The 27,910-nt window shown below is 35.4% G+C and overlaps 1 protein-coding gene across 2 annotated transcripts in view; it reads left to right on the forward strand.

The window, feature by feature from the left end:
* ZC3H12C (zinc finger CCCH-type containing 12C) overlaps positions 1-27,910 on the forward strand; it is a 69,590-nt gene that overhangs the window by 8,587 nt on the left and 33,093 nt on the right. For both annotated transcript variants that reach the window (XM_082628500.1, XM_082628501.1), the window contains exon 2: positions 25,093-25,841. In XM_082628500.1, the coding sequence (XP_082484626.1) occupies positions 25,093-25,841 (749 nt within the window). The remainder of the gene's footprint in view (positions 1-25,092; positions 25,842-27,910) is intronic.

Here is a 27,910-nt window from a genome sequence, read left to right on the forward strand (position 1 = left end):
GTGATGATAGTACCTATTATCATGGTAATATCATATAATATCATGGTTGTGGCTATTAACCAATAATGTACATTGAAGTATAAGCCCTTGAGAGATGTTAGCTCTCATTATTAATTATGAATGAGATTTCACCTCATTATATTCTATACTTGGTATGCCTATATTTTATACCTTGTAGTGGGTTTTATAAAGGAAAGTTAGTCAATTTTAAATAACCACCTTTTATATACTGTTAGTTACATTGTAGAACTTAGTTCCAATATTTTTTCAGTCGACTCTCTTGATTTTCAGGATATATTATAAGTGACCCCCAAATAATATAAATTTTTAAAAATATGTCAACTTTTTTTTTCTTGTCTTATTGCATTGGTTGAAACCATAGAACAGTGATATTAGGCATTTGAGCTTATTTCTTATTTTACTGTGTCTGTCTCCTTATTATTTCATTTTTTAAATGTCAATGGCTATTGTTTCCTGACATAGGTGTCCCCTGCTTACATACACATATTCCTGCAAATATCTATAAAAGCTGAACGTGAGAAACTTGAAAATAGATTTATATATTATGGGAGAATTCCCTTAAATTGTTAAATTCCTAAGTATCTTTTAGGCACATCTTCAAAAATATATTTTCAGCATTTGACTCATGTTCTCTTCTTTTTAAATTGAACATACAGTCAGTTTAAATAAGCCTAAATGTCAGTAAGGCTGAAATTTTGCTGCTTTCAACCCACTTAATGATTCCATCCTTTCCTCAGTGATACAGACTTTGAGATCCACTTTACTTTTCACCATTGTCTGCTATTACATTATATTTATAAAATACTAGTTAAAGTAAATGAAACAAATTTGCCCCTTGGAATAAAATCCTTATTCAAATAAAGTGTTAGGGTCATAGTCCCAGAGCCCTCCTTACTCAGCTTCTGAGGCATCTTTCAGAAAACTGTTTGAAAATGACTACCCCCCAAAAAAGATTCAAATAATTTACAAATCACAAATATGACAGTGCTACTGAAACTGAAGTTTTCAGAGGCTAGCAGGAAACCCACCCTGTGATATCATAAGGTTTTTGTTAAATAATTTTTGTTCCAAAGTCCTGGTTTAGCATGTTTTAAAAAATATTAAGTATAGCAACATATACTATATGAAGATAAGGTATTCACAGATCTAGGTAGTGTCTTTCTATTGTTGGGTTACTAAAATTTGGATCCTGGACTCTCTTCTTTTTTGTACAGTTTTCCATCCATGCAAAACTATATTTTTAAATACCATCTACATGCTAATGACTACCAAATTTTTATCTCCAATATTGACTTCTCTCTTTTACCCAGCTGTCTTTGGACAGCTCTACTTGGATAGCTATTAGTATCTGAAGCAAAATTATCTAAAACAGAATTTTTGTCCTTCCAAATCTGTCCCTTTCCAAGTCTTCCCCACTTTATTAAATGTTACTACCATCTTCTCAGCTGCTCACACCAAAGATCTAGAAGTTCTTGATTCTTCATGTCTCTTTCATCTTCCACACCCATCCAATGAAAGTCTTTAATCAATACTTATGATTAAATGAACTGAATTAACAGTGTTCAATATTAGAAAAATCTATTATCATAGAATGAAATCTACTGGTTAAATGTGTATTGTTATAATTTGAATATACTATATAACTTACCTTTCTTATATTTAGAACTTTTGTATAAAGTATTAGTAAGATTATACATATATTTGATTAGTTTTGGTGCCATCTTTGTTAGGTTTTGTCATAATTAGGCTAGCCTCATAAACCAGTTGGGATGCTTCCCATGTTCTTAGGTGCCCTAGAATAATCTCAGTAACAAAGGATTTTGCCAGAAAACACCCATAGAAAAAATAGGTATAGCATTCTTTGTCAGGAATGGAATAGAGGGTATAAACCTTTAACAAAGTTTTTATTTCTTCCATGGTTATTCACTTACAACCTTTTCTTAAGTCGGCTTCAATTATAGATTCTTATTTATTGGCATAAAGATTTATGCAAAGAATCCCTTCTATTTCATTGAACATTATATTTGTATTGTTAATTTATAGAGTTCCTCAACCTCTTGGTCACATTTTTAGGAAGTTATTCACTTATTCATTTATTTATTCATTCATATTTAGAACCAGCTCTCCATTATATTAACCATTTCTACATTTTTTTTGCTTCCCAATTTACTTATTTATGCTTTTAATTTTATTACTTTGTCTACCTTTATTTTGGCTTGTTTGCTTATTTTAACCTTTCTAATTTAAATGTTTAATTCATTTATTTCTTTTTTCTATTAAATACATTTACACCATTAATTTTTTCATTGAGTATTAATTTGGCCACATCCCATAGGTTATAATTCTATTGTCATCCATTTTTAATGTCCATAAGTTTATTTTTTTATTTTTCTTTTAAGGGTTATCTGGAAGAGAGTTTTAATGTACAGATATTGGGAGTTTTAGGGGTTAAAAAAATTTTTTTTGGTATCAGATGCTAACTTCTCATTTTTGTGTCTCATAGTCAGAGTATACTTCCATTCTCTATGTTTGAGTTTTTCCTAGATGCCTTGAAAAAGTTGGTCAGTCGAGTGCAAATGTCCTCTGTATCTTATCTTTGAAGTCAAGAAGTCCCTAGCAATTACTCTGTGAGTACTTCAGATAAGGGCCATTTTAATTGTTGTTGCTGTTGTTGATTAAATATGCATATACCCTGGAATTTAATGCCATCATCATCATTTAAGGCCTGTGGATAAAAGAAGTAAATCTAAAGCTTTAGATTGTCAGGGCTTTTTGTCATCTTTTTGTAAAGATAGGATGGTGTAACTTTCAAAATAAGATGATTTCTAAGTTTGTTTGAAAAGTATTTGAGTTCCTTAAATGGGGCATCTCTGCCTGCAGATCTCTACACCTCTTGGCCCTTGTGTGCTCCCTTCTGTGTGTGTTCTAGGATTTCCTGGAGTTGGAAGTTGAGCCAGCAACTCTGTTTTTCCATGGGCCCCACTATGCTCTTTACCAGTTTATAGTATTTCAGGGTGCATCTTTCAAATACTCTCACCCCCCAAATGTAAAGCTTTGGAAATAACAATTAGTTCTTCTTTCCTGACCTGTTTATGGATGGGATGAATAAATTGGCCAAGAGAAATGACAGAATTATAGAAAATACTCCACATTCTTTAAAATGGATGGTGGACAATTCTAGTGATCCCTATAAGTAAGAAAAACAAAATGCTTTAAATTGCTGCTCTTTTATTTCCCATTAAGTTCTCTATTTTTCAGTGTTCTTTCAGGTCTTTTGATTACATTAAATAGAGGCTCTGCTAGGTCCTAAGGTCTTTAATCCCTCCCTTTTAAATAAGAACCTCAGTAGGGAATCAGAGGCAGCTAATGTTTGAAGTCAAATACTGATCCACAAATTAGAAAATTTTTCTGTACTAGGAGAGAGACTAGGTTTAGAATAGGTAGTATAAGTGTGATTTTGAAAAAAAAAATCAGGAGTTGGCTTATAAGAAAAAATTTCACAAAATTAATTCTGTGAGTTTGGTTGATGTAGAAAATTTTAACTGCTAGCTTAGGTGGCTGGGAAGCATGTGCCAGGTTGACAGCTGTCACTTAGCTTCTAGACCATCCCATGCTGGGAGAGCACCTGAGTGAAGATGTGGCAGGTAGAGAAAACACTTTGGGATTCCTGAGTGATAGCCAGAAGCCAGAATGCCAATTTGGCAAGAGTGCTACCAGGTGCTGAGTCTTGGGCCTGAGCATTCCTCAAAATAACAAGTAGATCATAAATGTTTATTTCCCACTTTGATAGCAAATGAGTACTTAAGTTTTATGTGCATTTTAATAGATTGAATACTATTTTATGATAAACACCTAATATAAGCTAATCCAGTTCAACATGGATTTATATTTGATCAAAATCCTGAAATAATTTTCTTCTCAATGTGTGCTAACCTCTTCCACAACTTTTTGTATTATCTCTTAAACAAATAATCAGAAGATAAAATAAAACAATCAGTTATTTATTTTAGAAATACTGGGTCTAGGGACTTCCCTGGTGGTCCAGTGGTTAAGACTTTGTGCTTCCACTGCAGGGAGTATGGCTTAATCCCTGGTTGGGGAACTAAGATCCCACATGCCAGCATGGCATGGCCAAAAAAATAAAAATAAAAAAAAATAGAAATACTGGGTCTAAAGACTGATTAATTTGTTTTATTGCTAAATATTTGCTTCCCAATGAAGTAGCTTTTTGCTTACTAAACCCAAAGGCTTAAGAATCTCTTCCAAGAGTGGGAAATGCGGTAAGTCGTTCTGTCCTCCCTGCACCCCCTTCTCTCCATGCACTTGTGTGCACATGCACACACACGCACACACATGCACACACAAGTGCAGAGGAGGAAAGGTGCCGACAAGGAAGGAGGTCCAGAGACCAGGATTACGCTAAGATTCTTATATTTAAAAATCTTTCATCAATCGTTTTATCTAAATAAATAGTCACTTGGTTTAACAAGCCATCCTTAGAGTATCCATTGTACTTATGCCCCTTCCTCAAGAATCTTTCATACTTAAATATTTAATAATTACTTTAATCATATAAACATCACAGTACCCTCACTGATCTTTCTTTTGGAGTTTTGATTTTTGCGGGAAGGGAGACTGGACGGAGCAACTAGGCTGGGAGTATCTAGACGACCAAATGGCAGCATTAAGCCTCTAGGTATCTTGAGAGCTGGGAAAGAAGACTGAAGATGCGTTAGAAAAGGAGGCAGAAGAGCAACAAGAACGCACTTCCTGCTCCTGAACATTGGTGGTTCCCTGCCGGCGGTGCTTGTCCTCGCCTTTCACTCTTCACCCCAGTCAGTCCCGGCCTTCTGGGTCTTGTGGAGGCTGGGAAAGGACTGCAGGGTTGAGGGTGGTAGGCTGGTTAATTTTGACTGAGAATTAGAGGCTAAAGTAGAGACAACGTTTGCCTCATTGAACCAACTCTGTTTTCCCAATTCACCGCTATTCCTTCTTTTTTTTCCTCTAAGTTATTGTCCTTTTATTTATTCCCAGTCTTTAATTCATACATAGGTGGGCATACCTTTTTTCTCTCCTGCCCCATTAAATCCATTCTCCTGGTTTAAGTTCTTAAAAGAAAGAAAGAAAAAAAAACTTACCCTCCCTACCCACCAAAATATCTTTCTATATCTTATTCCTTTCCTGCCAAACTTGTTAAAAGAATACATATGCTCTCATCTCTTCTTCAGCACACACTTACTCCTTAACTGGGAGTTTTTAGCCTGTGTTCTGTGGTTCCCCAAAGGGTCCATGGATAGAATTTGGGCATTCTGTGATGTTGGATGGGAAAAAAATTATGTATTTATATTCATATCCTCTGATTGAAATTTACCATTTCCCTCAATTATGAATGTAAGCAACAAGTCCAATTTTAATAACAGCATATATGACTGTGTCATCCACAGAAATCATAAATGTTTCCCTATCATGTTACAGTTGAAGTAAATACTCTGAAATATCATTTTTACTTTTAACTACTTCAAAATCATGGTAGTTATTAGGTCTGCTGCTACATCTTATTTTAATGTGTTAATAAAAGGCATATATTTTACTATATCACATTTTTACATATTTTGATGACTATTTTAATATAATTGGCTTCTTTGTAATGCAGTCTTTGTTTTTGTTTTATGCATGTAAAAGCATTACTTCGAAAAGAGGTGTATAGCCTTCATTAGACTGAGAAAGGATCTATGGCATAAAAATTTGGTTAGGAGCAGCTGCCTGTTCACCCCACCTGTCTTCAAATCTCCAAAAAAGCTCCCTCACTGGTCACTAATCACCTTTACCCAATGTCCTCAGTCATTCTGCAGTGTATCTGTATCATTTGGTGCCATCAGTTATTTTTTGTTACTCCTTCCTCTTTTGTCTTTAGTATCAAATCCTTACTGGACCCATTGGCTCATCTTAGAAAGTATCTCTTATTTGTTTCTTTTTTTCTGCATAACTTTAGATACCAGTCACATTTTGCTTAGACCATTATGTATTATAATACCTTCCTAACTTGTCTTCTTTGAGTTTCTTGCCCCCTCAAACCTAACAGAGCTGGAATTACCATCCTAAAATGTAGTTAGAAACACATCATTCACATTCTCAGAAACTTTCAGTGGTTCCCCATTACCTTTCTTTTTTGTTATCGATAATTTTAATTTTTATTTTATATTATAGTTGATTTAATTACCTTTCTAAAATGTGGGTGGAAATACACCATTCCCTTTTTCAAAAACCTTCAGTAGTTTCCCAGTAACAAAGTTGAAACACTAGTATGGCATTCAAGACTTTCCATGAACTAACCACATCCTAACTTTCTAGCCTCTTCTACAGCAGTATTAATCTCACAGTATTCTGTATATTTTATCATCTTTCATGTCTCTGGGCCTTTGATCCTGTTTTCTCTGGGCAAAAATCCTTTCTTTCCCTACCTTACCCCACTCCCCATCTTGCCCTACCACAGACACATACACCATAGTATATATAGGAGTGTGTCATCATCATCATTCTGTTCTCAGCTTATATGTTGCCTCTCAGAACCTTCTCCAATCTGAGCCAATGTCTTTGTCTCTTGTATTCTATGGTATATCACTATTAACAGCATTAATTTTGACATGAGCTATATTGTATAGGTATTCATCTATTTGGTTTCTTTAGTAAATTTATATTCCTTAGGGTAGCAACTGTATTCATGTTTGTACCCTCTCTCATCTTCTTCACTCAATGTCACTTTCTCATAGTAGGCATTCAAATAAATGTTTCTTGAGTGAATACATGAATTCATTGAATACTGGCTTAACCTCTGATTTAGCTTGATTGGGTAACCATGGACCAGGCTGCTGTTGTCCTGCGTTTGTTTCATCAAAGTATTACTTTTAAAATGTATTAGTTGTATACATTTTAAGATAGAATTTGATCACCTAGCTAACATCTGTAAAAATGCTGTAAGAACTAAATTACTCCATATTTAATGATATTACTATCAAGAATATAGATTCCTAAGTCATAGGATTTTTTTTCATAAAAGATTTGTTAAATAACAATTATTTAAGGGAGAAAATTATTATGGCTTTAATTTTTTGATAGTAACTTACAGATCTTAAGAGAAAGCTAATTCTTAAAAGTACACTAATTTATTACTTTATTAAAAGTTAATGAGATTATGAGAGAGGTGGGAGCCGATGGCTGATCTTTGTCTACAGCCATTTATTTTAAAATAATTTTGCACAGTCCACCATCTATATTGCTAAACTGAAAGAAGTATTTTCTCATTTTCCATAAAAAAACCTTTGTTTCCTTTCAGGTGCTTGTTATAATTTCTTCTAATTTTACTTCCATTTTCTCCCACATCCCTTCACTTCTGCCCACCATCAGATCAATGTATTTCTTCTAAATTACTGATTCCCAGCCATTTTTATACTCATGTTCCTTACTAAGCTTTCTACCATTATCGTCTTTTTTGAATATGTTTTTCCTCCAGTTTTATCAAGATATAATTGAGATAAAGCATTGTATACATTTAAGGTACACAGCATATTCAACTTACATACATCAAGAAATGCTTATCACAGTAAGTTTAGTGAACATCCTTTATCTCATATAGATACAAAATTTTAAAAATAGAAAAAAAAATCTTTCCTTGTGATGAGAACTCTTAGCATTTACTCTCTTAACATCTTTCACACATAATGTACAGCAGTGTTCATTATCTGTATCATGTTGTACATATTACATCCCTAGTACTTATTTCTCTTATAACTGGGAGTCTGTGCCTTTTGACCACCTTCATCCAATTCCCCCTCCCCCCACCCCCTGCCTCTAGTAACCACAAATCTGATCTCTTCCTATTTTTTGTTTGTTTGTTTGTTTGTTTTTGAAGTATAATTGACCTACAACACAATGTTAGTTCCTGTTACACAACATTGTGATTTGATATTTCTGTACTTTTCAAAACAATCACCAGGATAAGTCTAGTTATGATGTGTCACCATACAAAGATATTCATCGTTATTGATACTATTGTCTTCTAATTATCCTTATTAGCCAAAGTATTCCATGACACTTAAATCTTGAGTAAATTTTCTTACAAAAATGGATAGGTATGTTTGGCTTTTCCAAACTAAATGTCATTCCCCTTTCCCTCTGAGAAACATTGTTCTAAATTATTTTATTAATTTAACAAAGTTCATGTTCTGGGATTATGAACAAAGGCAGAACTTTAGAATTATATTAATGAGAACATAAAATAATGAAAATCAGGTTTTCTATTTTTTTGTACTGAAATTTCAGTTTTAGTATAAACTTTTAAGATAATACTTAATATTTACTATGTGCCAAACGCTGTTCTAAGTTATTATATATATATATATATATATATATATATATATATATATTACAACCCTGTGCTGTTGGTGTTGTTATTATCCCCATTTTATGGTTGAAGAAACTGAGACAGAGCAGTTGTGTAATTTGTCCAGGATATTTGGATACTTTTTGGGAGAGGGTGTGTTATGGTGTTGGTTCTTTTTTTGTTTTTTTTTTGTGGTACACGGGCCTCTTACTGTTGTGGCCTCTCCCATTGCGGAGCACAGGCTCCGGGTGTGCAGGCTCAGCGGCCATGGCTCACGGGCCCAGCCGCTCCGCGGCATGTGGGATCTCCCCGGACCGGGGCTCGAACCCTTGTCCCCTGCATCTGCAGGCGGACTCCCAACCACTGCGCCACCAGGGAAGCCCGGTGTTGGTTCTTATATCCATAAATTATAAGATCTCTCTCTTGCTCATCCTCTTTTCTTTGGACCCCATGCTGGAGTAAACTCTACCCTAGAACTTATAGTAAGGGGTCAGGTACACGTTTCAGAATACCAGTAAATCAGATATTAGAAATCGTGCTGCCTGTATAGGAACACATGGCCCAGTATAGTCTAATTCCCTTTGTTACGTGGGGAAATTGGTTTGTCATTGAGAAGAAGTTTGGATGGAATACCATATCCCTTTTCTAACATCGGCAAAATAGTGGTACCCAAATGTGGCAAAGCAAATAAAGAAAATGACAAGCCAGTCTTATGATTTTTTTTTTTTTTTTTGCTACGCGGGCCTCTCACTGCTGTGGCCTCTCCCTTTGCAGAGCACAGGCTCCGGATGCGCATGCTCAGCAGCGATGGCTCACGGGCCCAGCCGCTCTGCGGCATGTGGGATCTTCCCAGACCAGGGCACGAACCCGTGTCCCCTGCATTGGCAGGCGGACTCTCAACCACTGCGCCACCAGGGAAGCCCCAGTCTTATGATTATTGATGTAAAAATTCCTAAGGAAATACCAGCATATACAGTATAATTCTCCAAAATGTAATCATGTTTCTATATTAGTAAATCTGTTAATATAGTTCACAATATTAGTAACTCAAGGAAGAAATTGTATGATCATCTTAATTTTTTTTTTTTTTGCGGTACGCGGGCCTCTCACTGTTGTGGCCTCTCCCGTCGCAGAGCACAGGCTCCAGACGCGCAGGCTCAGCGGCCATGGTTCACGGGCCTAGCCGCTCTGCGGCATGTGGGATCTTCCCGGACTGGGGCACAAACCCGTGTCCCCTGCATCGGCAGGCGGACTCTCAACCACTGTGCCACCAGGGAAGCCCTTAATATATCATTTTAATGCAATACACATTTTTAATTTTTTTCTTAAATCTTTCATGTAGGAGGAAAACATTTCTGTAAGTGACTTCTTAAAGGCTACATATTGTGTGGTGTGTAAATGTATAGTTGTATATAAACATATAATTACATACAGCTAACACTTAGTGCATACTGTGTGCCTGGCACTGTTCCAGGTGTCAAGTGTTTTACATGTATTAGCTCATTAAATTTGAAAACAACTATTTATGTGTGTGTGTGTGTGTGTATTTTTTTTAACAGATGAGGCATGAGGAGGTAAATTTGCCCAACGTGATAGATGTGTATGTTTTATATGTATATGTGTGTACAACCTAACCAGTCATCAATATAATGCTTAATAATAAAACACTAGACACATTCCCATTAATATCAGGAATGACACAAAATAACCATTGTTAACATTACAGTGTAATTAGACAAAAGTATGAAGCAAGAAATGTAAAAATTGGTAAGGAAGAGGCAATCTGATGATTTTACATTATTATATATGCCTAGAAAACCCAAGAACCTCAGTGAAACACTAATAGAAACATTGAGTTCACTGAGATACCTAGTTCACTAAAGTTTTTATGTACAAGAATAAAAATAATTATTTTTTAGACACCAACAATAACTAGTTAGAAAATATAAGGGAAGGAAAAAACCTCCATTCACAGCAAGAACAAAAGCAAAATAGTTTAAGACAAGTTTAAAAAGAAATTTATAAGCCCCCTACAAAGAAATCTAGGGGGCTTCCCTGGTGGCGCAGTGGTTGAGAATCTGCCTGCTAATGCAGGGGACACGGGTTCGAGCCCTGGTCTGAGAGGATCCCACATGCCACGGAGCAGCTGGGCCCCTGAGCCACGACTACTTAGCCTGCGCGTCTGGAGGCTGTGCTCTGCAACAAGAGAGGCCGCGATAGTGAGAGGCCCGTGCACCACGATGAAGAGTGGCCCCCGCTTGTCACAACTAGAGAAAGCCCTTGCACGGAAACGAAGACCCAACACAGCAAAAATAAATAAATTAATTAATAAACTCCTACCCCCAACATCTTAAAAAAAAAAAAAAAAGAAAGAAATCTAGGAACTGTATTGAAAGAGGAAATTTCAATCAATTATTCTTGATTAAACAATATAGTAAATCAGCAGTGCTTTTTTAAGCAAGGATTACTACAACACAATCTCCATCAAACTCCCAACAGCAGCTTTTCTATTAAAACTTGTCAAACTAATTCTTAAGTAGCTGGAAGCATATACATGCAAAAGATTCTCATATGATTCCCACACTGCGTAAAGTTTTGAGGTGCGTTGCCCTTCAAAGCTCTGCATGACATAGCTTGTCTTGACCTTGACCTTTCTGACCTCATTTGCTGACTCCTCCCCTTGCTCACTTGCTGCCAGTCATACTGGCCACCTTGCTGTCCTGTGAACGCTCTCATCTCTGGGCTTTGTACTTAACCCTCCCTCCTCCTGTTACACATTCCTTTCACTTCATTTAGGTATCTGCACAAATACCACCCTATCATAAAGGCCTTCCCTGATTAAAAGTTTCTCTATAGCATTTACCATCACCTGACATGTATTTACTGTTTACATTCTCTCCCTCTGTGAGTTTGGTGAGAGAAGAGACTGGCTTTGTTCTTGCTGTATCCCCAGCACCTGGCACCTAGGAGGTGCCCGTTTGCTGAATGAAACTGGCATTAAAAATTACAGGTAAGATCACTAAGAGTTCTGAAGAGAGGATGAAATTACAGTCAATCTTGTTTTTCTTGAACAGTTTACCCTTGAACATCAGAGGCATTAGGGGCAGCGACCCTCTGTGCAGTCAGAAATCCGAGTATAACTTCACAGTTGGCCCTCCTTATCCAGGGTTCTGCATCCCCAGATCACCAACCAAGAATCACATAGTCCTTATGTATCTGTTGAAAAAAATCCACATATAACTGGACCCATGCAGTTCAAACCCACTGTTGTTCAAGGGGCAACTGTAGTTATGTTCTATGAAGTCACTGCAAATACTGAACCATTGCTTCTAGAGGAAATACGGGATTAGGTTCCTGCAAGCCTCCGGTCAGAACATTTTCATGGACCAATCAATACATAACCTTGTTGTCCATGCAGTACTGTTTAGAGACACTTTATTAACTATGTACTGTTGATTCATTAACACTGAACTCACAGCCAACAGCACCGCAACTCGTGCCTGAACAAAGCTTACCTAACACGCATATTTCTCCACAAGGCACATCACAGACTTCTTGCACTTAGATAGCACTTCAGCACTAGACTTGGGGGGCCATTTAAACAGCAAATTCACCAACAGAAAGCACAAAAATGCAACAATCACAGCACTAACAAGCCCTTTTTAGGACACTTGTTTCAGCATGAGGGCTTTGTTCAGCCTCTGCTGGAATGCCTGTCTGGCAACTCAAATGTTCCACCTCTCTGCACATGCACATGGCTGTGGGGCGACTGTAAACACCGTGAGGATTTATTGGGGTTACAAATTTTAGTGAGTAGGCAAATTTGCAAGTACAGAATCCACAGATAACGGGGACCAACTATACATCATTTTTTCAATAAATATTTACTGCATTTCTGCTATGTGCCATGCTCCCAGAGTTATTTACCACTCAGACATTTATCAAGTCCTAACCTTATGCCAGGCCCTGTGCAAAACTCAAATAATCCAAAAATAAGTTTAACAGTGTTCCGGGAAAGGTTCCATGGCAGAGTTGGGATTTTAGCTGAATGTTCAATACGAGTAGATAAGATTTTAACCTGTGAAACTATGGAGAAAGGTATTTTAGAAGAAAGAATCTTAAACTTGGCTATACATTAGAATCACCCAGACCAAAAAATAAATAAATAAACATCTCTAGGGATGAAACTCTTACACCAGTATATTTTAAACCTCCCCAGAGGATTCCAGTGTGCAGCCAAATTAAGAGAACCACTGCTTTAAATCCTGTGTTTGTCTGGAGTGTAGGTTATGTGAAGGGATGTAAAGAACAAATAAATGTGGAAAAGAGGTTTTGGCCCAGTTATTGAAATGGTATCATTTAGCACATATTTATTAAGCACCTGCTGTTTGCCAGGCACTCTGCTAGTTGCTGGAGATACAGCAGAAAACAAAACACAAGAATCTCTGGCCTGTTAGAGTTTATAGTTGAATTGTTTTGGCAGCTGTTTAGGATGATTCACAGTCTAGATTTAACTTATAGTATATGATGATTTGCATTTAGAAGGGATCTTGTCCTAAATGCTCAGAATTCTAAATTTAATGTCTAAATTACTATATCATCCTCTGATATGAATAGAACTCTGTAAAGAAAAATTGTGTTGTGAACTTCTGTGCTAATTTGACTGAGCATTTTCTAACACAACCATTCGTTTTGTTAGCCTCTCAAAGTTTTTCAGTTTCTTGCACACTGAGACAATTGTCTAAAATCAGTAGAATGAGGACCATTGGAAGTACTAACTCAAGCATTTCATTTTCTCAGCTATAGGTGTTGGTATGTAAGGAGCTATTATCTGTCTTGATTATTAGCAAGAATTTATACTTAGATCAAACTTATAATTAACAAAGAACTTTTATTGGGTCATAATTTGCTGTATACCATGTTTTATATATTTTTTCCTGAGTTCCTTTACATTTAATGTACCATTACATGTCTTCTAGACCATTAGCAAGAACAGAGACCTCTAATAATAGAGTCCTCTTTTAATTCTGTCTGATACAATTATTCTTTATAGCCTGAATCTGTCAATTTCACTTAAACTTTTGGTCAAGTTTTGAGTTAGTTTGCTAAATAGAGTTATTTAATACCCGAAGAAGAATAAGACATGCACCGTCCTCAGCTGGTACACTCAGCCTGAGATGAAATGATGTGCACACATGAGCTCGTGCAGGTGGGAAGTGAGGGGTGCTGTCAGGAGTGAGAGGTACAGTGCTGTGGCATCAAAAGGAGAGACGGGTTGAGTTCTGACTAGGCTTGGAGAATGATGTTGTAAATCTTATCATTATTGTCAGAGACAAAGTGCCATTTAACTACCATCCACCTGTGTTATAATGCAGAGAATGTGTCTTGCATATATTTTATATAAAATTACACAGTTTTGGTCAGCTTTTCCTCAGTTTTAGTTGTACTTAATATAACTGTGTTTTGTTAACGTGGATGATATCGTGCTTTATACTTCTTCTAAGATCATCTATGTCCTTTTTTCCTCACGAATTTTCTCTATCCTGCTCCGCCACACATTAGCTGCTTTAGCAACCTAGTACATCAGCATTTTTTGGATGTCATTTGTATTCTCTGAGCTTTTCTAAAATTTCTCATTCCTTGAGTATTTACAAGTTATATAGGAATTGAAGATCATCTTTTTAAAAGACTTGCTTGTTTATTTGAATTTTTAAAAATACTAAATGGGGGGAATTTCCTGGCAGTCCACTGGTTAGGACTTGGCACTTTCACTGCTGTGTGCCCCCATTTGATCCCTGGTCAGGGAAATTAAATCCCACAAGCTCCCCCACCCCCCCCCCAAAAAAAAAAACTAAATGGGAAGCTAATCTTTGGGAAATATTTGAAAATATAACCCAAATAATGATATGGGTTATATTGTCACTTAAAGTGACTATAGAAAAGTTTCTTTATTTTTAGACCACTGAGAAGAAATACTGTTTTTGTGGATTTCCTATTTGTCTCTGAACCCTGGAGAGACTTGAAAGATATCTGCTCTTAGTGATACGGCACTGAAATATTTTTATAATCAAACCCTAAGAATTTTGACTTGAAGAAGCATTATCTTTCTTTGTCACAGAATTGTTTTTTTTTTAACTTTATCCCTTCATACGTAGTTTTAAAGTGGTCTGTTAATTTATGTAAGTCTTTTCATCACCTTTTTTTCCTTAATAGTTCTTTATAACAAAACTTATTATTACTGAATATTGTTTGAGGGGGTCTTTTTCCTGCCTTAGTTCTGAACCAATTGAGAAATAAACAAAGGAGCCAGGTAGATGGACATCAAAATAGCATCTCTTTTTTTGATGGAGCTATTGCAGAACATGACTTAAGAGCACAGGATAAAGGACTTAGCAACATTGAACCCCCAAATTAGAAAGATGTAGTCATCCAATCTCAGGCAGTGCTGGAGAGCAAAGCAACTGTGTGCTGTCTGCACCTGGGCAGATCCCAAGAGAAATGTGCAGAGGAAGGGGCTGCACTTTGCTTACACAACTCCTCTTCCCAGACTTACCCCTCAGGTAAGTCATCCTCAAGTGAGGCGGAAGAGGCCAGAGCGTTACTCCAAGGGATGCCACTCTAGTTAGGAAACTGAAGCCAGAGAAGGAGACTGCAGGAAAAGACCTCTCATCCCTGCCAGGCTTGAGCTCACTCAGTTTCACAGCTGCCTTGAATGTTGAAAGCGGCCCCAGCGGCAGAGCCAGGGCTACAGGAACATTGCAAATCACTGTGGGCTCTTTGATAAGCTCACCCTGTCACAAAGAGAAATAAAAACTAGCAGGGAGCATTTTGTTCATATGAATGCCTGCATTCAAATTTGCTGGAGCCTGTTTTTTTACTGGTCCTGTTTTTCACTCAGATGTCTTCTAGATAGCAACACACTGCCGGGTACCATATAGGTTTTTTTGCTGTGTGGATTATCAAAGATTAAATGGATCTGCCCTCAAGAAGCTTACAGCCTGGTTCATAAATAAGTGCTATATTGTGCAGTACAGACTATTAATGTTATAGAAGTTCAATAAAAACCAGACTGGTCCAAGAAGATTTCTATAGAAAAATAAGCCTTGTGCTGGGCTTAGAACAACAGATGTGATCTGGGTAGGTGAGGTTGTGCAAGAGAACACTTGGGTGAAGGGACAGTTGTCTCGGCATCTGTGACTTCACTTTTGCTATTCCTTCACCTCAATTGAAGTGGGAAATAAGAATACAGGGCTAGAGGAGCTCTGGTTGTAAGAATCTTGAAAACAAAACAGAGGACCAGAGATGTGATCTGCTGAGATTTTTTTTAAACCTAAGCGTGGTGTCATTGAAAATTACTTTGGCAGGGATGTACTTAGGGGGTATTCAAGGAAGGAGATAAGTTAAGAAATGAAGGTAATCTAAGCCTAAGGAAATGAAATATATTAAAGCTCTCATGTCCATCTGATTTACTAAATATAATAACTTTCAGAGGTTAGAGTTAGTGCCTAATTGATTTTACTCCATTCTTTTACACCATGTGTATAAATTAGGTTTTAGGTTGGTGTTTTTTTTTTTTTTATCAAAAATAATGAGAGCTTTTGGTTAAAAATTTAACCTTTCAATCTTCTGGGGACAATTGGGAAAATTTGATTTAATAATCTTACTTCTATGGAGGTGTTTTAGGATGAAAAGAATTGTAGATTGAAGGAGAACAAATCCATATTCGGAGAAAGGTACCCGGGAAGGCGGCTTGGATCACCGCTGACAAAGAGAATTGATTCCAACACTAGCATCAAAACCCACATGTTTCACATTCATACCTCAGCAAACGGTTGAATTTTCAAATTTAGAAAAGCCCTTGACATTGACAGATTTTAGTGTTATCACTAAAACCACACTGTCATAACTGTGCCCTGTGCTCAGTCATTTATTGCAGTGACCCAGACAGCCCAGTACAGCTGTTTGCGTTTTCTCTGCAGTGGGAAGTGGACCAGGGCCATGTGACTAAGAAAGGCAGGCAAGGGCCTTTTTCACCTACAGATGTTTTAATGTGCTTAACGTTATCCAATACTAGCAACCAAGGTAGTCTAAATACCGCAGCAGGATCTGATTAGCTTTTTCAGATCACTGCCTTTATTTGCTGTTTGCAAAAAAGCTTAATCCAGTGCTAGGGATCAGGCTTCCTGCTGAGCTCTTGGGTAGTTTTCTCTCATTCTTTGTGTTCACAGTGGCAGGAATTAGTGAGAAGATTCCTCCTCCTCCTGAATTAAAGCTATAAAGTAGTAACTATAGTAGCAAAGGGGTAAAAAGAAGAAAGAAAGCCCAAGGGAAAGAGGGACTGTCTATTCATACTAAAGAGTGTCTTTTTTATATACCAAAGGGAAAAGATTTTAATGTAAATTCATAAATATTTACCTCGCTATCTCTAGTCAGTACATAGCTTAAGTTTTATTAGGTTTTAGTTGTAACTACTTTGCATGAATATATGTCATATTTTTCATCTCAATCTTATTTAATCAAACTCAGTTTTACCAGAAGTACATTTACTAACCATAATAGTGGCCTTGATTTATCTTTCTTACTTTTTTCAGAGTTGATGATAACTTTTTCCTCATGAAATTAAACGAAAAAAATGACTACCACACCAACAAAAGAAATTCTAACTTGATTTCTGTGATGTTCATATGCTTACTCAAGACATAAAATTTGAACTCTATGTAATTCACATTATACCTTGCAATAAACTATAATATTAGAAATGCTTTATCTTGATCTGTTGTGGGCTTATGGAATTAGGCTATGGGTGTAACTATGGCAAAAACATTACTGTAACCCTTGGCAGAAAAAGAATAGTTCTTCCTTTAGAAATTAGTTTGACATTCAGAATCTAATAATTACATTTAGTTTAAAAATACTTTCACAGATTTTTTAATTTTCTAACATTTTTGGAATAACATACTTTCATGGAATATTAAGCTCTTTCTGAGGAAAAATATCTATAGACAAATGGTGATCTACAAATACCATACTTTGTATTTTAGTTTTCTTTCTGGAAACAGCAATAATTTTTAGGCTTTTAGTAGGCATAAGGAATGTTTTCGGTGAGGTAACTGAAAAATTTTAACCATTTAGAGTAGATTTTTCTCTTATTTTGTAAATAGAGTACCTCTCATTTACATTTGACTGGGCACAATAAGGACATGCCCAAGAGTCCCAACCAACATTAACTTTTTTTCCAAGTATTGTCACATGGTCCTAAATGTGAGTGGCCTCTGTTTTTGTGTGTGAGAAGAGAAACTGATTTAGATTGTTTGAGATTGTTTGGGGTGCTTTAACCAAATTTTATACCTTTAGGGTACTTGATTATATAATGGGAAAGCCCAGGCTCTGCATAAATCAGCCTATCTCAGAAAATTGTATTTTAAGACGAGCTTTTTCCTTCACTCTTTTAATTTGCACTGGAATGAAAAGGGAAGACCTGTGTGTGTGTGTGTGTGTGTGTGTGTGTTCTACATCACATAAGTAGGTAGTAGAACCGCTTTAGATTGCCTTTTTCTTTAGTGAGGAATTAGTATCACAACACCTGATGGTGTTTAAATTTTGATTGAATTTCTGTAATCAGAGGTCACTCAAGATACAATTTATGCAGCTCTCAAAAGCAAGTAGTCCATAACATTATAAATACTGTAGTCTGGAACTTTGAAATAAATCAGGGGTGACAAGCTTCCTCACTGACAGAACTGATTTTTGTATACTCATATCCTTTAAAAACATTACAATGTTTCTTCTTTGTAAAGTTAACCTGTTCCTGAACTGAAATTTGAGTATTACATCTTACAAATTTTATGAAACACAAATATAACAAATAACATCATGTATATCAAAACATAATGAACGATTTTGCTTTTATTTAATTACATGATTAACCAGTATCCATAATAAAAAAATTTTACACTGTTATTTGACATAAATAAAGTGGGTAGTTCTGGTGATTTTAAGTTGAAGTTAAGTAGTTTTGTCTAAATATTAAGTTTAGATGACTCATTTGGCACAAATTTGGCCAAACTTGTTTTATCTTATGAACTTTAAAAAATCAGTTCTGTTTGTACGCTTTTAAACCTTTTTCTTTTGCAATCTTATTTTCATCATCCCTTTTTTTGTTTGTTTTATTCTCTTGCCATAAATGAACCAATACTTACAAATATTTTATATTTCCCAGTATTTCCAGGGAAGTAGCTTTGCTATAATCTCTGTCTCATTTCACCAGTAAATCATTTATTAAAGAAAAGGGATTGCTGCAGTAGTTAATTGCTACTTTGACACACCTCGTTTTCTTTATTTCTCAGAAACAAAAAGCTAATAGACTAGAGGATAGCCTTGACTTTTTGGAAACATGCAACTTTTACTACTTTAAAATATAATTGGTTTCTTTGTTTTGTTTAAAACCAAGGAGGAAAAGCTGGTCTGCCCAAGCCAGGTGTTTCTTGTTGGCAGCCTGCTCCCTCATGGCTCTGCTCTCAAAGAGCAGCTGCCTACTACAGCTTTGTATGGCCTATTGTTGCCGCACACCCCTCGTTAATACACATGCTGCCCGGGGCAGACCCGAGAATGACATCAACTTGCTTATCTTAGAAACCTGCAAACCTGACGCAGGGTGCTGAGGTTGGCTTGCATCTGCCTGGCCGACTAATTGTGAGCTTCCCGGCCTATGATTGGTTGTTATTCCACTCGGTAATAGGTTAAGCAAAGACATTGCCATTCCATCTGTTCACCCATTCATTGTTCTTCTTGCTTGCCTGGAAGTCTGCAGCTAAAATTGTGTTAAGGAGTTACGGCTGAAGCTGCTACAGAAACCAATGTCTTTGTATTTTCCTGCGAATGTGAGTATATGTGCTACTTAATGCCTTGGAAGTAAAACTTTGCTAAGTATTCAGGATATTAATTTGAACTCTGTTAAGGATAGAATGCACCTCAAATGAAAGCCTACAAATTATTACATAGTGCCAAAATACCAGAAAATTAAATTCTTTCTGTAAAATATGTCTGTGAAGCAGATTTTTTACATTTTTATATTCTGGAGTTATATAAATAATTACAGTTTCATAAACATTCACAAGGCATTAGGCATGTCATGTAATCGTTTGTACTTAAAGATAAGTTATAGCGTGTTCTGATATTTTGATAAACAATGAATTTAGATTTTATCTTCTTGTCACATTCTTAGGTTTCTTAAGGTGTCACTGTCAGACCTAGGTGCTGTAAAATGATAGTAAGATTTAATAGATTTTTCCATTGTCTTAAAAATCTAGCTTGGGGAGATGGATTGCTATTAGATGTTTCAGCTTGTTTTAATTATGATGATTAAGTATTCAATTGCCTTGTCAGCAGTTTCAGTACTCATGTATAGTTCACAATTTCTTCTCCCCCCCCCTTTTTTTTTGCTTACATTAGTTTCAGATATTAGATTGAAGATGTCACTTGGAGAACTGTTGCTTTCAAGAGATCTGTAATGGGGAAGGGAGGAGACAAAGACTTTCATCTATCAGTTGAGAGGAAAAGAAAGAGCATAAAGGGTTAAAAAGAGGTTTTCATTTCTACCACATGCCCTATTGTGTGAACATATGCATAAGTCTATTGAAAGTTTTCAGAAGATGGGCAGGCCACCAGTTGCTGGTCTCCTGCAGTTCCAGTAGACATCTGTTGCCCCAGAGCATTAACCAATCTGTTCAAAGGGACATCCTTCTTTTGTTAGCTAGAGGGATGCAGACAACAGCACTCACTAAAATACAGTGGTAATTAAATACACAGAGACTACAGCAGTAGGTATTTATTACATATTCATTATTTTATTTTCATTGTTCTCATACTATTACCATTTGGATAACAATCAGAACCCACTTTATGGCATTGTAACTTGATGTTACAAACATTGATTTAACAAGTTTATGGTCTAATATTCTTGATTAATATGATGCTTTTAGAATAAAAAAAATTTTACTGGATTTGAGATGAAGGATTATCTAAGTTATCTAATGAGAACTTTCAGAAAATCTCACTAAATGGGGGAATGTTTGTGTATGCATCAAATTTCTAGTTAATAGCCTTTATATCATATAATCTGCTTTCAGCTAGTATAAAGCTTCTTTTTGGCAATTAAAATAATTGGTTACACTTTATCATCTATAAATGTCATCTATAGCATGACCTTTTAGTTCTTTTTCAACATATAGTATTATTTGATTTTTAACTTATTAGGACTTCAACAAGAAAAATTGTTTTAGTTTCTAGTACAATATTTGGAGGAAATCTAAAGCTCTGTAAGCACAGAAATCTGTTTTCAGACCAATATATGTTTGCTCAGTACCTTTTGTGTTCATGAATATAGTGTAAAGGCCAATTATAATAGGTCTCTGATAACCTAAAAGTTAAGCCGTATTCTTGGAGTTTTTTGATAACTATAGGAATATAAACATTGACCTACTTTGTGTGTGAAACTTTCTCTAGGCTGCTTCATGAAATGAGGAAAATTACTCTTGTTAATAGTTGATTAAAGATTATTTATATGTGTTTGCATTTCAGTAAATGGCAAAACTTAAAAGTCTAATTTAAAAATTTAAGGAGGAAAGTGTTTTCTCCCTTGCATGTAATAGTAAATTTTGTGTTGTTATTGTAGTCTTTGTTAATCATTTTCAAAGTTATATTGATGATTTTTTTATATTGATCATTTTTAAGACACTGAACAAAAATAAAGATCACATACCATTCTTTGTTCTAAGATGTAATAATTCCTTGTTAAGTTTTACACATTGCATTAAGTAGTACTGCAGCCTATGAAGATATTTTTGTCAGCTTTTATATCTTAAGACTTTTGTCAGCTTTAAAATTTAATTTTTTGTTAAATGATTTCAAAATATTGACTTTTTTTTTAGTGCCATATTAATTCAGGGCAATCTTTTTTTTAACATCTTTATTAGAGTATAATTGCTTTACAATGGTGTGTTAGTTTCTGCTTTATAACAAAGTGAATCAGCTATACATATACGTATATCCCCATATCTCTTCCCTCTTGTGTCTCCCTCCCTCCCACCCTCCCTATCCCACCACTCTAGGTGGTCACAAAGCACTGAGCTGATCTCCCTGTGCTATGCGGCTGATTCCCACTAGCTATCGGTTTTACATTTGGTAGTATAAATATGTCCATGCCACTCTCTCACTTCGTCCCAGCTTACCCTTTCCCCTCCCCGTGTCCTCAAGTCCATTCTCTAGTAGGTCTGTGTCTTTATTCCCATCCTGCCCCTAGGTTCTTCATGACCAATTTTTTTTTTTTTAGATACCATATATATGTGTTAGCATACAGTATTTGTTTTTCTGTCTGTGACTTACTTCACTCTGTATGACAGACTCTAGGTCCATCCACCTCACTACAAATAATTTAATTTCGTTTCTTTTTGTGGCTGAGTAATATTCCATTGTATATATGTGAAGGGTGATCTTTTACTAATTACAAGTGAATAAGGAAGAATTTTAGAGATTAAAGTTTTAAAAACCAAATCTTTACCATTTGAGTCAATAAAAATAAGTTATTTCAAATTTATATTATGTAATAGAGAAAATATACGCAGCTTATAGGCCTGGTAATTGAACTTATTTGTCCTTATAGTCTGTTGGTTTATAGGAACTAAAAATTATTTAACTGCTTATTTAGTACAAGATGACATTGGTTACCTCAAAGAAAGTTATCCAGTGAAATCTGGAAGATGAAGAGAGTCCTGTCAGTGTGAAAAAAAAGTTCAACCAAAATATTTTGAAAGAAAAGTTATTTTGCCTAACAAAATTAGGTGTACATTTTTTGAAGTAGTGTAAATCAAGCTTACACTTATACCTAATATTAAAAATCATGTTAGCTCACTTGGAAACATTATATTTAAATAGTATATATAAATTATATGAATTATCACAAGTTCAAGGTGTGTGGTATTCACTAAATACATTTGAATACAAATGAGTTTTATCTAGTTTAATATTATAAAAAGCAAACAATGGCTAATCCAGTTTTTCTCCCTATTTAATCATTATAGCCATATAACCAACACTTTTTAAATATTAGACTGAAAGTGATACTGATTTAAATATTGGGCTGGACAAAAAGTTTGTTTAGTTTTAGGTAAAAATAGCAGACATTTTTCATGTTCATGAAGAACTTTATTGAACAGCGTATTCACTAACTGAAAGAACTTTTTGACCAACCCAATACGTTTTTAGGGTGGATAATTTTCAGTTTAAAAACTTTATAATATCTGGTTTTGCTTCTTTGAAAAATGTGGAAATTAAGAATTCACTATTCTTTAAACATAACATTTCATTCTAATGTTCCCCACCGGCTCTATTTTTCATAAAGTATTAATCTTGTTTAAAACAGTCCAAAAGAAAAACACTACAGCTCAATATTAAAATAATATTTCTTAGTTCAATACAGGGGTTTGGTCAGTGAGTCATTATCTTGAAAAATTATCTCACAACAGCACTTATGCAAAATCCAAACTTTTCAGGGGAGATAAAAAATGTTGCCCGTTAAATACACTTCCTGCAGTCAGAGCAGATTGTGGGGTTTACAGAACAATGATGTCGGAGCTTCCAGATTGGTTTGGCAGCTGCATTGTTCTCAGATGGTAAACCAGACGCACTTAAGTCCCAGTCTCTTTTATAGGCTTTTGTTCATACCAAATTATTCTTTTACTGTGCTAGCATTCATGATGGCACGTTAAAAGAGTGCCGCTTAGCAACCAGCTCTGGTTGCCAGGCAGCCCAGCTTCCAATAGGTTTTCCTTGTTTAAGATACTTTTGGTGGGAGCTCTACCAAGGACACAGTGCAAATTTTTCTTTTTAACTGTATCCCTTTATTAGGATGCTGTTGTGATTTGTTGCTTGCATTATGGTGTCAGTATATTACAGTAGTTAATAAATCACTGAGTATTAAGATTTGCTTTCAAAACTGCTTCCTTTAATTCTAATAATTGGGCTCATGCATATCCATATTAATAGAAAAAAATTGAAATGGTTACAGCTTCATAATGGAGCAGATGGATATAGAGGTCTCCCAAGGAAAATTTCTTTTTATCAGTTGTGCAGTCAGGAGCCAGGAGAGTGTGATGTTTCTTTAAAACTAATGAATGCTATATTAGTAGAACAATGATGTTAAATTTATCTGTCTTCTCAAGGGATAAAACTGAAGAAACTCCTGTAGAAGTGTGTAGGAGTTCTACACTGAAGGAATTTTAAGAGTACTGTTATCAAGCTAAAGATTCCACGCTCTGTTCTCTATTATTTACCATAGTTAATACAATTTATTTCATTGTATAGAAATACTGCACTCTCTAATAAGTTCACTCTAATGCTTTCAAATGTGCAACTTCTTAGAAAATCACTTAGTATTTTCTCTTAACATTTATATAATAGCTCCTTTCTAGTGTAAATAAGATGTTGAGGAACTGTAGAATAAAATTTTTCCAATTTTCTTTTTTAGGTTATTTAAATAGGTGTTCTATGACAGTCTCATATTCAGCTACCACTGGCTTACTAATGTTATCCATGCGTAGAACACTGGAATTGCCTTAATAAGTAAACTACTGATGTGCATATAGCCCTTACAATGAAGCACAAGAGAAAATAATTTTATTTTGCTAACCTGTTCCTGGTAGAGAAATAACAATTATTCCCAGTAGACTTTTTGGAAAACAGTAAAACAGCCAAAACCTTTTAAACAGTAAAAGCATTCCTGTAGGGGGAAAGTAGAATAAAAGATGACTTTTTAACCAAATGCAGATAATAATTAGCTAATTACCTAATATAATACAGAAGTATTTTCTGCCATAAAATTCAAGAAATTAAGATAACATTTATTCAGTGTACTTAATTATTTGCTAATTTTATTTATCAGCAAATATAATTATAGGAATATTCCATTCCTATGCTTTCTATAAATGTGCATAGAATAAGAGCTTTTTCCCCTGGAATGAAATAGATTGTAGCCCTTGGCACTTAATAAGGGTAGCACAGTGTTGTATTCTGTTACTGTGGTCAGGATTTACAAAATAAAGATTATTAGGGCAAAACTATTCATCTCTTAAGTGGAATATAATTCACTTTGTAATTATTTCATTCCTTGTTGGCTGTTGTAGAATGTATGCTCTTTCATAGCAGTAGTACTCTAAATCATTTTTGAAAGTCTTTAGATTGTTGTTACGCTTGATCCAAATTAACAATAACTTTTAAATTATAATAAGTTAATGTTTTCCTTTTCACATAGCTTTCTCTTTAAAAATTTTTTTCCAAATTTTTGTGAATTATTTTAGAGAAAATGTACATAACCTGTCATAGCACATCTAAAACAGGGTTTTTTTTTTTTATAATATTCTGTGTGTCACTATAGAAACTTAGGCCTTCTAACTGTGGGAAAATCTCTTCCATCAGGATTGAGAAGCAGCATGATATAGTGGGGAAAGCATGGGTTTCGGAGTCAGACAAAACTGGGTAAACAAACAAAGTTTGTTTATCAAACTTTGTTTGATATCAAACAAAGTTGATATTCAATAGTTTGGTAATTCTCTCCCAACTTCTTTATTGAAATAGAAATGATACTGAAATATCATTCAGTAGATATGAAATTCTAAATATTTTACATTTTTCTCTAGGAATACGGGGTGCTTTGCATTCAAGAATACAGAAAAAACAGCAAAGTGGAGTCAAGTACACATAACAGCTTCATGGGCTTGAAGGATCATCTGGGGCATGACCTAGGCCACCTTTATGTGGAGAGCACTGACCCACATTTAAGTACATCTGTACCTTGGTCAATGGTAGAAAAACCAACAATGGATAAAGTTAATTCCGGGAAGGAAGAAAAAGAGGTGTCTGAAGAGAATGCGAGCTCTGGTGACTCTGAAGAAAGCACAAATTCTGATAACGAGTCAGAACAATTGAGTAGCATTTCAGTAGAGCCATGCTTATTAACCAAGACTCACAGACAACTATGTAGGTCTCCGTGTTTAGAGCCTCACATACTCAAACGCAGTGAAATTTTGCAAGACTTTAAACCTGAAGAGTCTCAGCCAACCAAGGAAGTGAGGAAACCTCCTGATGTGGTGCGAGAGTACCAAACAAAACTGGAGTTTGCACTGAAGTTAGGTTATTCTGAAGAACAGGTTCAGCTTGTGCTAAACAAACTTGGTACCGATGCTTTAATCAATGATATTTTGGGAGAACTTGTCAAACTTGGAAATAAAAGTGAGGCTGAACAAACAGTTAGTACAATTAACAGTATAATGAGGGAAACGTCTTCCCTGGAATCTCAGCGGTCTGAATCTCCGATGCAAGAGATTGTAACAGATGATGGGGAAAACCTGAGACCAATAGTTATCGATGGCAGCAATGTGGCGATGAGGTAAGTGGGGAAATCTTCACTCATTATTACCAAACAGTCTTTAAAACATATTTCTAATTTTGTGACTGTTTCTTTTCTAACAGTCATTAACGTCAAGGTTGTTCTGCATCCCAACATTAACTTCCATATTTCTAATTGTGTCTCTCTTAGTTTTCTCTCTACTTCCAGAGTGATCAACCACTCTTACCTCATTTGTCCCTAAATAAAAGACCTCCTTTTCCCTAGTTTTGTCTTTTTTTCCCCCTCATCTGATAAATTACTATGGTATAAAAAATTAGCATATATTCCCAGTATAGTGTTAAACATTAGTTTTAATTGAAGAACTTGAGTATGATCATATTGAATAACTTTGGAACCTAGAGAGATAAATGGCCTATTTCTATACAAAGTCAAATAACCATAAGATAGAATCCCAGTTCTTTGAGAAAATTATTTTTATTGATTTCAGGAACAAATCAAAGCCATAATTTCAGGGGTTTTTCTGTTCCATTTAAGAAATGTAAATCAAAAATAATTTTTTAGGAACTGGGGGGAAAAAAACAAAAGCAAAGCTTCCAGAGAAATTTCTTTATGGATTTTGATGGCTAAAAACGTAAAGTGCATCTAAATTCAATTAGTATATAGTTAACTGCCCACAGTGTTCAGAATACTGTGGGGATATAAAGATATGGAAAGGCATCAGCTCTTCTTTCAGAAAGCTTAACATTTCATATATTGTTTCTCAAGGTGACCTGAGGATAGCTGTCAAAGAATCATCTGGGGAACTTGTTCTAACTAGTGTACATTCTAGAGCAGTGCTGTTCAATGGAAATGTAATGTGAGGCACATATGTCATTTAAAATTTTCTGGTACCTACATTAAAAAATTAAAAGAAACAAGTGAAATTAATATGAATAATATGTTTTATTTAGGTTAATATAGCCAAAATATTATTTTGATGTGTGTTCAATAAGAAAATCGTTAATGAGATATTTTTGCATTATTTCTTTCATATTAAGTCTTAAAATCAGATATCTTACACTTATAGCACATGGCAATTCAGACTAGCCATACTACAAGTGCTTAATAGCCACATGTAGCTTGTGGCTACATATTAAACAGTATAGTTCTAGAAACCTACCAAGTCCACACACAGACCTACCAAGTCTAGATCAAGGTGTAGCCCAGCCATCTCCTTTCGTAACAAATACCCCCACTAATAATGATGCCTACTAAAATTTGAGAACCACTGTTTTTTAGGTGATAGCAGCATTTCTGCATAGAGTATGAGAAGGACCAACTTGTAATCCTCAAAATAATACTGCTTCCACCTGATGGAAAGGTTATCTCTCATTTATAAGCAAATGAGATTTGCAGTATTTAAATTACTTGTCCAAGGTAAAATATAATTCAAACCCAAATATGTCTGACTTCAAAGTCTATACACTTTTCATCATAATGAAAGGTAAAAACAAACTGAAAATGTTCAAGCCAGATCTTCCAAGGCCTTCAATGCCAAGCTAGAGAATTTAAACTTGGCTCCAATCCAAAGGTAATTGAAGATTTTTGAGGAGGGTAATGTCAAGAGTAGAGCTGTGCCTTAAACTGATAATCTGGCCATGATATTTAAAGTGGACTACAGGAGATAGGAGATAAATTTGAATGCAAACAACCCTTTCTAAGGGAGTATAAAGGGCCTTAAGTGTCATAGAGGTATGAAGTGTACCTACAATCTTGAGAAGTCCTTCAGTAAAAGAACCTCTCTGTTGTCTAATCTTTCCCCAATTTAGCCATGAAATGATTTTTTTTTTCTTGTAATAATCCAGAACTAGTGAACAGTTACCTTAGCAGAGTGATAATGAGTAAAGCCAAAACACCATGGAATCGCCAAGCGAGAGAGTAATGAAGGAAGGTAATAGGTCCTGGAGAAACACCTACAACCATAGCCATATACCAAAAGCACCAGAGAGGTTCTTAAAGGGAGAATCTGGAGATTCTTGGAGAATCTTGGAGAATCTGATTCAATGGGGTATAGTAGAGCCCAAATAACTGTATAGTATTTTTAAAGCTCCAAGGTATTTCTGATGCAT

Source organism: Mesoplodon mirus, assembly GCF_964341445.2.
Source record: "Mesoplodon mirus genome assembly, chromosome: 7".
Taxonomy (NCBI): domain Eukaryota; kingdom Metazoa; phylum Chordata; class Mammalia; order Artiodactyla; family Ziphiidae; genus Mesoplodon; species Mesoplodon mirus.